The 12892-nt window shown below is 48.6% G+C and overlaps 2 protein-coding genes across 2 annotated transcripts in view; one reads left to right on the forward strand and one right to left on the reverse strand.

Moving 5' to 3' along the window:
- alg8 (ALG8 alpha-1,3-glucosyltransferase) overlaps positions 1–1198 on the forward strand; it is an 8433-nt gene extending 7235 nt beyond the window's left edge. The window contains exons 12-14 of the mRNA XM_036142669.1: positions 36–108; positions 198–441; positions 505–1198. Of these exons, the coding sequence (XP_035998562.1) occupies positions 36–108; positions 198–423 (299 nt within the window). The 3' untranslated portion in view covers positions 424–441; positions 505–1198. The remainder of the gene's footprint in view (positions 1–35; positions 109–197; positions 442–504) is intronic.
- A 2901-nt stretch (positions 1199–4099) lies between these two features.
- guca1d (guanylate cyclase activator 1d) lies at positions 4100–11930 on the reverse strand. The gene is made up of 4 exons (XM_036142670.1): positions 11269–11930; positions 6887–7036; positions 4713–4800; positions 4100–4623 (listed from the first exon to the last, which is right to left on the reverse strand). Exons 1-4 carry the CDS (start codon positions 11461–11463, stop codon positions 4487–4489), a joined length of 570 nt encoding a protein of 189 aa, XP_035998563.1. The 5' UTR covers positions 11464–11930; the 3' UTR covers positions 4100–4486.
- Between the last annotated feature and the right edge of the window lie 962 nt (positions 11931–12892).

Below are 12892 nucleotides of genomic sequence, written 5' to 3' on the forward strand. Positions count from 1 at the left end.
AAAGCGGTTCTGACCTGAAGCTGATGTGTTTTCAGAGCTGCCCATTAAGGTGTGTCTGATGCTGATGTTCACCATCTTCTCCTTCACCGGCCTCGGGGCGCTGCACAGGTAAGCGTGGAGCCGGCACCGCCCGGTCCGATCCGGCCCGGTCCGGCCCGGTTCCGTCCGGTCCGATCTGACCCGGTTTCTGTCCTCAGGGCCCGGGGGCCTCTGCTCCGTCCTCTGGAGCTGGTCTACCTGCTGGGGCTGCTCGCCGTGGCGATCGGCTGTGAGTTCGTCTTCCCCTTGTCGCCGTGGCGACAGCGGCTGCCGTTCCTCCCCCTGCTGGTGACCTCGGTGTACTGCGCCGCCGGGGTCTGCTACTCCTTCCTGCGTCTGTACGCCAGCATGCTGCGCTCCGACCACAGAGCCAAACAGCCGTGAGGTCAGCGGTCCGTCCGGGCCGGCGCCGCCCGCCGCCGCGGGCCGGAGGCAGAACCTGGAGGCGGAACCTGGAGGCGGAACCTGGAGGCGGAACCTGGAGGCGGAACCTGGAGGCGGAACCTGGAGGCGGAGCGAGCGTCGCCTGTGAAGACGAGGCGTGATGAAGGCTGAGCCACAGCGACGGTCCAGGAGGAAGAAGAGAAGCTGGTTCTCAGAGAAACAGACTGTCAGGACCAAAGAGCTGCTCTCACTGATTTTCTAATAAACAAAAAGTTTCCCTCCATTTCTGTCTGGTTTGAGACGTCAGAAATTAAACGTTCTCATTAAAATGTTTTATTCAGAACCAGCTGTGAATGTTAACCACGCTGCAACACGGCTCTCTTTAAACTGCAGGTGAAATCCTGCTTTAGAAATCTGTGTCTTCATTACATTTTATTTATGGCGACTTTTACTGTAAATAATCTGGAATCAGGATTTCTGGGTTTTCTGTTCCTCTACCATCTTCTTATTTAAAAATATTCACATTTATTCACAGACGGTAGCGCTTTGTGGCACGGGTGAACCTAAATAAAAACCTAAAAGTGGTTTCCTGTTCTCCTCTGGGTCAGGCGGGCTGCTCTACCAGAATTAGTGGCTAAAGTCAGGCAGACTGAGGCCAGGTGGCAGGGTTGTCGGGAAGATTCCCAACCAGCCGGTCTGTTCCAGGCTGAAGCTGCTGGTGCTAGAACAGTTTTTATTTTTATTTCTGCCCAATAATAATAAAGAACTACAGGTACCGCCCGTCCCAGACTATTATATCTGTGTTCAGGGCACAGAGAACATTACAGGTTACACTATGTTTCTATAAATTATTACTCTGCTTAATTAAAATGACTCTGTGTTCAATGGATAATAGTTTAATAACTACAGGTGACATCATGTTTTCTTGTTTCTACATTAACTTTTTTTTACAAGCCAGAGAAAAATAGAAATAAGTTGAGTAATTCCCTGTTTTTAGTACTTATTTATTTTTATCGTATTTGTGTTCTAACACTGCATTCTATAATGTTTATTATCGTTGCTGTTATTAGCTGTAGCTGTGGAGGCCAGTCAGTGGTGGAGTTGATGCAGAGCGACAGAATAATGGCAGCCATAGGAGTGAGGAGGAGGAGGAGGTGATGAAGGAGGAGCCACCTGAAAGCAGGTGCAGGTGTGGTTGCTAACAGGTGTGGTTGCTAACAGGTGTTAGCATTGATTCATATAAAACCTCCCAGGACTGCAGTCATCTTATAAACTGCTAATAAACTGAAACGGTTGATTAATTTCAGGTCTAGCTGGAGTTAATATGTGCTTTGATACGATGAGCTGCTAATTCCACTGTTAACCTGAAGAATAACTTTTATGATCAGCTTCTGCCAGCAGGAAGGCTCCTCTGCCCTGGTGGATGTGGTTCTGACCGCTTCAGTACCGGGTCAGACGGATGACACCGTTTTCAGAACCTCTGAAGGTCTGGATACAGACAGGGATTCAGCGCAGTGATATTAAATGGGCAAGTTGATTTATTATTTATCACTTTTCAGTAACAAGACGATTCAGAGTGCATAAAGTCAGCCCCCAGTTTCTGGATGGAGAAATCCTGCAGACTGGCACCGGGTCATAGCCGATCCAAGACATTCAACAGAGGGATGAAGGGGACGCCTCGACACGGAGCGGTCCGTTTGGACGGGTCGGGTCTGGCCCAGGAGAGCGCGGTACCGTAAGATTCCCTCAGTGATTGAAAGTAAAAACTTGAAGCATGAATCAAATCTCCTGCAGCAGCTCTGATTGAGATTCCATCAATGAGAAAAGAGCATCCGCTTCTGTCAGTGGGTGTAAATCACAGCGTCGTCTGCATAATGATCGACATTTACTTAAATAATGGGGAGTTACTCCAGTCTATTGCCTGGATGGTTCAGAATAATCAGTGAAACTTCATTAAACCAAGCAGCTGACGGATTAAAACTATTAAAAATGTAAAAACACATAGCCTTTTATGAAAGTTTGTTTAAAAACTTTATTAATAAGGCAACAAAAACAGAAAGCATCAGAGAATTTTCACGCACAATAAAAAACGAGTTTTGCTGACATGAATATGAATATCTAAGCGTTTAACTTTCTTCGGTCTGCCGTGGCGTCATCTGAGCGCGCTCCAAACTGCTGCTGTGAGGAATCCAACATTTTGGTCATTTTCACCAGAACATTGTGAGCGAGTTCCTCCGTGCAGCTGCACTTCATCCTGACCGACAGAGCGTGTGCTTAATGTGTGCTGGAGGATTCCCCTCCACTTAACAAGATTAAACATGTCTGTTAACGAGCGTCAGAACAGTGTTAATTGGACAGAGATGAGCAGGACAGGATTTCTCAGCTGAAACTCCTTTTTTACGTCACTTTGTTTGTTTTAGGCTGCAGAGAAGAACTCAGCGTCTCCAGGTCAGATCGTGGCTAACAGCCTCTCACCAGCAGAATATTATTTATTACTCTGAGGGAGAATCTGGTTACTAAATGTTTGTTTTGGAGGAACCTTTTATATTAACGACAGATGGAGGGAGTTTGGGTCTGAAACAAGAAAAAATAACAGAATCATTAAACATCAGAGAGAATTCTTCAATCTAAAGGTCAGTTTGGGTTTTTCTAATTCTTCAGCGTTTTGTTTTTAAGTTTTAACGTAAAAACTAATGATTGCGTTCTCCTTGTTGGTGCTGAGCCTTTAATCCCGCCTGGAAATCAGAGTTCATGTCAGATCATCTGGTTTCCCTCCCTGATGATGGACCCGGTGCTTCCTTAACGACACCAGAACCAGAACATCCGGCTTTAGCCCTGCAGAACCCGTCCTGTTGGCCCGCTTTACCTGGTTCCTCCAGGTGTGAGCAGCGATGGTTTATAGACGGGTTCTGAGTCAGAGGCCCGGGTTTCTGAGGATAACTGGTTCTGTAGATGTTGGATCAGGACTGCTTCCTGTTTCTCGGGCCCAAAGGTACCAGAAGCTGGTACTGTGAATGATTGGCCATCAAACGGGCCGAACCAGAACCCCGTAGAATATTGTCCAGAGGAGGATGAGAGACCCCGATAACGCAGACAACCTGAAGCAACCTGGGCCTCCAGAACTCCTCAGCAGAACCAACGGTGGTTCTGAATCTTTGAATTCTGGCTTTTCCCTTCGAGCTGCTGAGCGCTGATAAACTTTTAAATTAAATAAATGTTCAGACTGGTTAACGGACGCGGTTCAGCACGTCCAGAACTTCATGGCTCAGCGAAACAAACGAATCTGTGATTAAATCAGATTTATCGTTTTTTTCTACTAGAAGCAGATTTATGGATTTTATTGGAGTTTATCTTGATAAACTTTCCAAAACAAAGTAAAAAAACAAAGCAACTGGACTTGTTTTCCGTAGTTGAAGACGTTTCATAGTAATATAAAGTTTGTTACTCCACGTTACTCCAGACTTTTTGAACTGAGAAATCTTCCTGGAGAGGAAGAGAAACGTCTTAAACTACAGAAAACAAGTCCAGTTTTTTACTTTTTTTTGGAATGACCACGACCTGATGACTGAGAATCTTCACCAGTAAACACATTTTAACTCATTAAACTATTATTGTTAGAAAAATCCTTAATTATGGATTTGGTTTCTAAACTTTGAATGTGAAAATATTTTACTCCTTTTTTTTTTTTTTTTTTTTTTTTTTTTACAAAATATTCACCGAACACAGGTTGAAGGATAAGAAATGGTTTAAAGTCGTGTTTTTCTGAAGGGTGGAACCAGGCGAAGGAACATGGACCGGTGGGACCTTCTGGAACCTCCTGGGACCTGTTGGGACCCATCAGGGAGACGTTCCGTGTTAAAAAAGTAAAAACTTGAAGCACAAATCAAATCTCCTGCAGCAGCTCTGAAGGTCCTGAACTCTTCTGGAGGAAAATCCTGGAGGAAGCGGGTCGGGTCAGAACTGCCGGGTCAGCGTAAAGTTCTGTGGGTCTGTGGTGTGGATGGGTAGATGTCTGGCGTTTGATTGGTGGATTCATAAAAACAGCCGCAGGTGTTTCCGGCCGTCAGTTCTCGATGGCGGGCTCTCTGCCTTTAACGATGATCTCCAGAACCGGCGTCAGGTCCATCAGGTTCTTCAGCATGTCCATGATGTCCGGGTGCTCCTTGGCTCCTTCGATGAACTCCTCCAGCGTCAGCTCACCTGGGAGGGGGTCAGAGGTCAACATGACGCGCCGACCCGGTCCAGATTCAGAACCGGGTCAGAACCATGGAGCAGAACGCTGTGCTTACCTTCACCCTTCACGTCGATCTTCTCGTAGATGAGCGTAACGATCTCCTCTGGGTCGATGTCCCGGTTCCGGGTGATGTCCTGGATGGCCTGCAGGGGGCGACAAACGCCACCGGCGCTGTCAGAACCACAGAACTAAACAGACCATCTGGTTGGTTCTGGGCCTTCAGAACCATTTCTGAGCACCAGATTATTTCTCTGGCAGATCAACAATCATAGGATCAATTAAGTCTCGACTTTTATTTTGAAAATCTTTGGGTGTCTTCTAAAAAATTGCTGTTGCACTTAAACTTAATTGAATTGGTTCTGATCCGTTCCTGTTCTGACCCGGTATGGAGCCAGTGTAGACTCAGGAACCTCCTGCTGGTAAGTATAATCCAGGCCAGTAGAATAAATACTCATTGGTTGTCTGAGTGGGTACCAGAGGTTCTGTGGGGTCCTGGTTCTGACCCGCCTCGAGGATCTCTCATAAGTAATGCTGACCCGTCATCTAGTGGTGGAGAATGTGCTGATGATGAAAACAGGTTCTTAAAAAGAACAAATTAGTCCAGATGCCCCAAAAGAACTTTGAAAATGACCGGAACCAAACCGACGGGTCGGTACCAGAACCAGCAGAAACATCTAAAGATTTCAGTCTTTTTGGCAGGAAGTCAACAGCAGGAGATCTCTGAGTGTGATCCCGGGTCAGAACCTCATAAGTGGCCCCAGTGAGAATCAGAACCAAAGAATGAAAGTTTTTATCTACAATCTTCAGAAAATAATTTATAATTAAATTAGATCTGACATTTTGTTTGTTTAAAGTTCTGCTGGTTCCAGGATGTTCTGGTGGATCTCGGTACAGAAGGTTCAGGCAGCAGATTAGCGCCGGTCTAATCTGAGTTAATCCGTCTCTGCGTGAGCTGCTCACTCAGATTCCTCCTGGAAACCTTCAGACTTCATTTAAGGCAGAACCGGGTTTTTCTGGACTTCTCTCAGTAGCGATGAAGTCCAGATCGGTTCTGGAGGAAACCTGCAGCTTTCAGGTACTGAACGCCACAAACATGAGAACTTCCAGTTCAAACGGTTCTGATAAAAAAAACCCAGAATAAACTGAATTTATTGAAGATCAGAAATCAAATGTTCTGGTTTCAGGTCCGATTAGAGCCAATCAGAATATCAGAATAACCTCAGAGACCCGGTTTCCATCTCCTCAGAATTTTCCAGAACCACCATCTCATTTAGGTCTGAGGCTTTGGTTTTCCTTCCAGAACCTTTTCAGAGCTGTTTGCTGGACTTTTGGCCCATTCCTCCTGACAGAACCGGTAGAACCGGGTCAGGACTTTGTGATGGACCAATCTGAGGGACGTTGTCCACCAGGAAGCCCTCAGAGAAGGTTGAGGTCCACCTGCCTCCACTGAACTCTAGCAGACCAAACCGGGCCGTCTGGGCTTTCCTGGATTCTGTAGAGGTGCGGTGGTCTCGGTGTATGTAAACTTCTGACCTTTCAGAAAGGAACAAAACGGATCTCTGACATATTTTCCTCTCATTCTTCTGGCGTTTAGAAATAACGTTTTAAACCAAACAGGCCTGAAACAGGAGCGGTTGGGTCGGACTGTGGACCGGACCCAGAGCCCTGCTCCAGAACCAGAACCGGACCGGCGGTACTGAAGCCCAGAGTTAATCTGTAGTAAATAAATTCTGTTTACCGCTTCTAACAGCCAGATTAGCCATAATCTGTGTGCAGGACTTAAAGCCTCCACGGCTGAAGAGCTCAGACGCTTTTAGTTCTGCGGGTTTGGACCTCCAGAACAAAGAGGCAGCTTAACGTGGAACCGAGCGCTCGGTGTTTGAGAACGGGCCCAGCCGGGTCGCCTCAGGGTTCTGGACACCTGAAACAGTTCCAGGTTACAGGCTGCAGGTACCGCCTCCTGCCAGCAGGGGGCAGCACACAGGGAGCATCTTTCCCCTACGGGAGCCTGGAGGTCCAAAACGGAGCGGGTCCAAACGAAACGCTCGTCAGCAAACGGCTCGTTAAGTTCTGAGGATCCAGTGGATCCACCTGGGAGCTCAGGTGATTTCCTGGTCCAGCAGCTGAGCTCATTTCAGCCCTAAAGTGACCGTGGGGTTTGAGTTTCAGTCTGAGGAGGAAGAGGAAGAGGAGGAGGAGGAGGAAGAGGAGGAGAGAGGAGCAGGTCACCGTGAAGATGGTCTCCAGCTCGTCCTTGTCGATCTTCCCGTTGCCGTCCTGGTCAAAGAGCTTGAAGTACCACTTCAGCTTCTGGTTGATTTCTCCCTTCAGCAGCAGGCTGATGGCCGCAATGTACTCCACAAAGTCGATGTAGCCGTCCTGCACACACAAAGCAGGCCGTTCAGAACCAGAACCAGAACCTGGACCAGAACCAGAACCAGGCTCCTGGACCAGAACCAGGCCTCTGGACCAGAACCAGAACCGGGCTCCTGGACCAGAACCAGAACCAGAACCGGAAATGAAGGAAACGACGAAACAAAGGAGACGACGAAACAAAGGAGACGAAGGAAACGACAAAATGAAGGAAACGACAAAACGAAGGAGACGAAGGAAACGACGACAGAGACAAAGGAAACGGAGACAAAGGAAACGAAGGAGACGATGGAGACAAAGGAAACGAAGGAGACGATGGAGACAAAGGAAACGAAGGAGACGATGGAGACAAAGGAAACGAAGGAGACGAAGGAGACGACGGAGATGAAGGAGACGAAGGAAATGACGAAGTGAAGGAGACGATGGAGACGTAGAAAACAAAGGAGACGAAGGAAACGAAGGAAACGATGGAGATGAAGGAGACGATGGAGATGAAGGAGACGATGGAAATGACGGAGCGAAGGAGACGAAGGAAACATAGGAGACGATGGAAATGACGAAACGAAGGAGACGAAGGAAACGAAGGAGACGATGGAGACGAAGGAAACAAAGGAGACGAAGAAGACGATGGAGACAAAGGAGACGATGGAAATGACGAAACGAAGGAGACAAAGGAGACGATGGAGACGAAGGAGACGAAGGAAACGAAGGAGACGAAGGAAACGAAGGAGACGAAGGAAACGAAGGAGACGAAGGAAACAACGAAACGAAGGAGACAAAGGAAACGACGAAACGAAGGAGACGATGGAGACGAAGGAAACAAAAGAACGAAGGAGACAATGGAGACAAAGGAGACGATGGAGACGAAGGAAACAAAGGAGACGATGGAGACGAAGGAAACAAAGGAGACGAAGGAGACGAAGGAAACAAAGGAGACGAAGGAGACGAAGGAAACAAAGGAGACGAAGGAAACAAAGGAGACAAAGGAGACAATGGAGACGAAGGAAACAAAGGAGACGAAGGAGACGATAGAGACGAAGGAGTCAAAGGAAACAAAGGAGACGAAGGAAACAAAGGAGACGATGGAGACGAAGGAAACAAAGGAGACGAAGGAGACGAAGAAAACAAAGGAAACAATGGAGACGAAGGAAACAAAGGAGACGAAGGAGACGATGGAGACGAAGGAGACGATGGAAATGACGAAACGAAGGAGACGAAGGAGACGATGGAAATGACGAAACGAAGGAGACGAAGGAGACGATGGAGACGAAGGAGACGATGGAAATGACGAAACGAAGGAGACGAAGGAAACAAAGGAGACAAAGGAAACGAAGGAGACGAAGGAAATGACGAAACGAAGGAGACGAAGGAAACGATGGAGACGATGGAGACGAAGGAGACGATGGAAATGACGAAACGAAGGAGACGAAGGAAACAAAGGAGACGAAGGAAACGAAGGAGACGAAGGAAACGAAGGAGACGAAGGAAACGAAGGAGACGATGGAAATGACGAAACGAAGGAGACGAAGGAAACAAAGGAGACAAAGGAAACGAAGGAGACGAAGGAAATGACGAAACGAAGGAGACGAAGGAAACGATGGAGACGATGGAGACGAAGGAGACGATGGAAATGACGAAACGAAGGAGACGAAGGAAACAAAGGAGACGAAGGAAACGAAGGAGACGAAGGAAACGAAGGAGACGAAGGAAACGAAGGAGACGAAGGAAATGACGAAACGAAGGAGACGAAGGAAACGATGGAGACGAAGGAGACAAAGGAGACGAAACGAAGGAGACGAAGGAGACGAAGGAAACAAAGGAGACGATGGAGACGATGGAAACGAAGGAGACAAAGGAGACGAAACGAAGGAGACGAAGGAAACGAAGGAGACGATGGAAACAAAGAAGACAAAGGAAACGAAGGAGACGAAGGAAACGAAGGAGACGAAGGAAACGAAGGAGACGAAGGAAATGACGAAACGAAGGAGACGAAGGAAACGATGGAGACGATGGAAACGAAGGAGACAAAGGAGACGAAACGAAGGAGACGAAGGAGACGATGGAGACGATGGAAACGAAGGAGACAAAGGAGACGAAACGAAGGAGACGAAGGAAACGAAGGAGACGATGGAAACAAAGAAGACAAAGGAAACGAAGGAGACGAAGGAAACGAAGGAGACGAAGGAAACGAAGGAGACGAAGGAAATGACGAAACGAAGGAGACGAAGGAAACGATGGAGACGATGGAAACGAAGGAGACAAAGGAGACGAAACGAAGGAGACGAAGGAAACGATGGAGACGATGGAAACGAAGGAGACAAAGGAGACGAAACGAAGGAGACGAAGGAGACGATGGAGACGAAGGAAACGAAGGAGACAAAGGAGACGAAACGAAGGAGACGAAGGAGACGAAGGAAACGAAGGAGACGATGGAAACAAAGAAGACAAAGGAAACGAAGGAGACGAAGGAAATGACGAAGAACATCCTGAAGCTGCCAAGGAACCAGGAGGAACGTCATGGAGGGACGATCCAGAACCAGAGCCCGGTTAAGGACACCCAGTCCAGGACCCAGGAACCACACAACTGGTTCTGTAGAGCGGGTCAGGTTCCCGGGTCCTGGACTGAGAACCCGGGTTTCTCTGAGCGGCACCAGGACCATTCCAGGTCAGGAGGTCCGGTCAGTCTGACTGCTGATGACCCAGTGGCACCGCAGAGGACCGATGGGGGAACCGACACGCCGTTTGGTTCTGGTTCCTGTCGGACCGCAGCGGACCGATGGGGGAACCGACACGCCGTTTGGTTCTGGTTCCTGTTGGACCGCAGCGGACCGATGGGGGAACCGACACACCGTTTGGTTCTGGTTCCTGTTGGACCGCAGCGGACCGATGGGGGAACCGGCACGCCGTTTGGTTCTGGTTCCTGTTGGACCGCAGCGGACTGCTGCTGGGGACGCTAACATACCGCTTGGTTCTGGAAACGGCCGCGCAGTGATAACTGAGGTACTATGGAGGTTCTGATCGGTCAGACGGATCCGTCTGGTTCCTCTCAGAACCGACACACAGCAGGACTTTTGGTTCCATCCATAGAACTCTAAACAAGTTACAGAAGAAGCGACTGGAGGTTCTGCTTCTGGTTCTGGTACCATGGCCCAGAATCTGAGGGATCTCGCACCATAAGAACCAGAAAGAGGAAAGATTCACGGTCCAGCTTCCATTCTGACCAATCAGAGCGCAGTGTGAGGTTCACTGCCTTGCCCAAGGGCACATCAGCATGTGACAAGAATGGATGGATGGAAGAGAACCATCATCCATCATCCATCATCCATCCATCCATCCATCCATCCATCCATCCATCCATTCATCCACATATCCATCATCCATTCATCCATCCATCCATTCATCCATCATCCATCCATCCATTTATTCATCCATCATCCATCCATCCATCCATCCATCATACACCCATCCATCCATCCATTCATCCACATATCCATCCATCCATCCATCCATTCATCCATCCATCCATTCATCCATCATCCATCCATCCATTCATCCATCATCCATCCATCCATTTATTCATCCATCATCCATCCATCCATTCATCCATCATCCATCCATCCATCCATCCATCCATCATCCATCCATTATCCATCCATCCATTCATCCATCCATCATTCATCCATTTATTCACCCATCATCCACCCATCCATCCATCCATTCATCCACATATCCATCCATCCATCCATCCATTCATCCATCCATCCATTCATCCATCCACCCATCCATCCATCCATCCATCATCCATCCATCCATTTATTCATCCATCATCCATCCATCCATTCATCCATCCAGCCATCCATCCATCCATCCATCCATCCATCATCCATCCATCCATCCATCATCCATCCATCCCCTCCTAATTGACTCTCTAAACACTGAAATGTCTAAAATGTAAAATTAATTGATCCAGCGTCTCGTTCATGACGAACATTTGAGTCAAAGCAGAAGAAAAAGAGAAACATAAATTTAAGGATTAAACACATTTCATGTGATCAGAGAAGTTCTGTGGAGACGGATCGTATCTGTTCATCCTGCGGTGCAGCTCTGTCTGGACGGTGCTGAACCTTTCAGGTGTTTCCCTGCAGGTAACACAGCCACCTGGATCAGGGGTTCTGAAACACCAAGGTTCTGGTCCCTGGGGACCGGGTCGGTTCTGGAGGTGTGTGTGTGGAACCCACCCCGTCCATGTCGAAGGTGAAGAAGACCTGCTCCACGTAGCTGTTGGCGTTCTCGGTGATGCCCCTCAGGTTGAGGATGGCCTTCAGCTCGAACAGCGTGATCAGGCCCGACGGAGACTCCTTCATGAACTTGTTGTACCAGTGGTGCATGTCCTCGGCCAGGATGTCGTCCAGGTTGGAGCCGTGGTTCCCCATGGCTGCCGGAGGAGAGCGCCGGCCTCCTCTCCGTCTGCCCGGCGCCGAGCTCTGGACTCCTGGTGGGACGAAGGTCCGGGAGGAGCAGCAGAACGTGGCGCTGAGGCGAGGCTGCAGGGACTGCAGGCGCAGAGTAAAAGTCAAGACTCTGTAACCCTCTTAAGACCTGCAGGAGGACTCAGCCAAGCTCCCAGAATAACTCCCTAATGGGATGAGCCGCGGCGCTGCTGAGGCCGGGCCAGGACCCGCTGAGTTCTGGCCCAGAATGCAGGCTGCTTATATAACCGCCTGACCCGGTTCTGTCCCCCAGAACCGAGCCCAGAGGGGCCGGGGTCCCGTCCTGATTCAGGTTCCTGGGACCATCTGGACCCTTTAAACTGCTCTACAGAAACCCGGCCGGGTTCTGGGAGATGATCAGAACCAGAACTCAGATGAGCTTTACTGTCCTACGGCGGCAAAGAGAAACGTGAATTTAAACAGATTTACACACAAAGGACAGAAATAAGAGAAGGTAGAGTACGAGACGGTGTTTAATTAGTTATTAGTTAATAAAACTGGACAGATTAAAGGAATTTGCTGCTGAATAGGTTAAAATGCACCAAACATCATCATTTATGCATTAAAACACCATCAGGATATTTAAAAAGGCTGAAGACAGCTGATTGAGCGGTACTGGTGAACAGCAGGAGGTCCGGCTGGTTTCCTCCCATCAGGTTTTTATCTGCTGGTCAGTGGAGATGTGATCATCATCCATGAGGACCAGGAAGACGCTCAGATCGCTTAAACCCTTTAAACTCACAGAGCTGAAAGCTGCTGGAGGGGAAGGAAGGAGTCCCACCTTCATCTGCCAGATGTGACACAGAAAAGCTCCTGGTTAAACATCAGGAGCACAACTTTACTTCCAAACGTTAGGAGACATCAAGGTATCAGTCAGGAGAAGAATGCAGCAAACAGCATTTAGAGAGAGAGGAGAAACGGGTGACAGAGGCTGACGGCAGCGCTGGAGAACCTGCAGGAGCTTCCATCAAGTTCTGGTTCTGGTCTACGTGTGACAACGAGCTGCTGCTGGTGGAAATCCCCCAAACATGGTGGAAAAACGTAGAATGGAGGAACTGGACCTGAAAGACCTGATCCAGAGGCAGCAATGGGCGTCTGGTGGTGGCAGCATCATGCTGTGGGGTAGCGCTTCTTCAGAAACCTTCGGAGCTGCTTCTGGATGGAGGACCAGAGCTGTGGGACAGCGTCCTCTGATCCATGGTGGACAGAACCATGATGGAGGAAACCTGGAGGAAACCTGGAGGAACGTGTCTTTTCATCAGGAACGTCTTTTCAGGAGGAACATGTCTTTTCAGGAGGAACGTGTCTTTATAGGAGGAACGTGTTTTTTCAGGAGGAACGTGTCCTTTCAGGAGGAACGTGTCTTTTCAGG

The sequence above is a fragment of the Fundulus heteroclitus genome, chromosome 11 (genome assembly GCF_011125445.2).
Source record: "Fundulus heteroclitus isolate FHET01 chromosome 11, MU-UCD_Fhet_4.1, whole genome shotgun sequence".
In the NCBI taxonomy this organism is placed as follows: Eukaryota; Metazoa; Chordata; class Actinopteri; order Cyprinodontiformes; family Fundulidae; genus Fundulus; species Fundulus heteroclitus.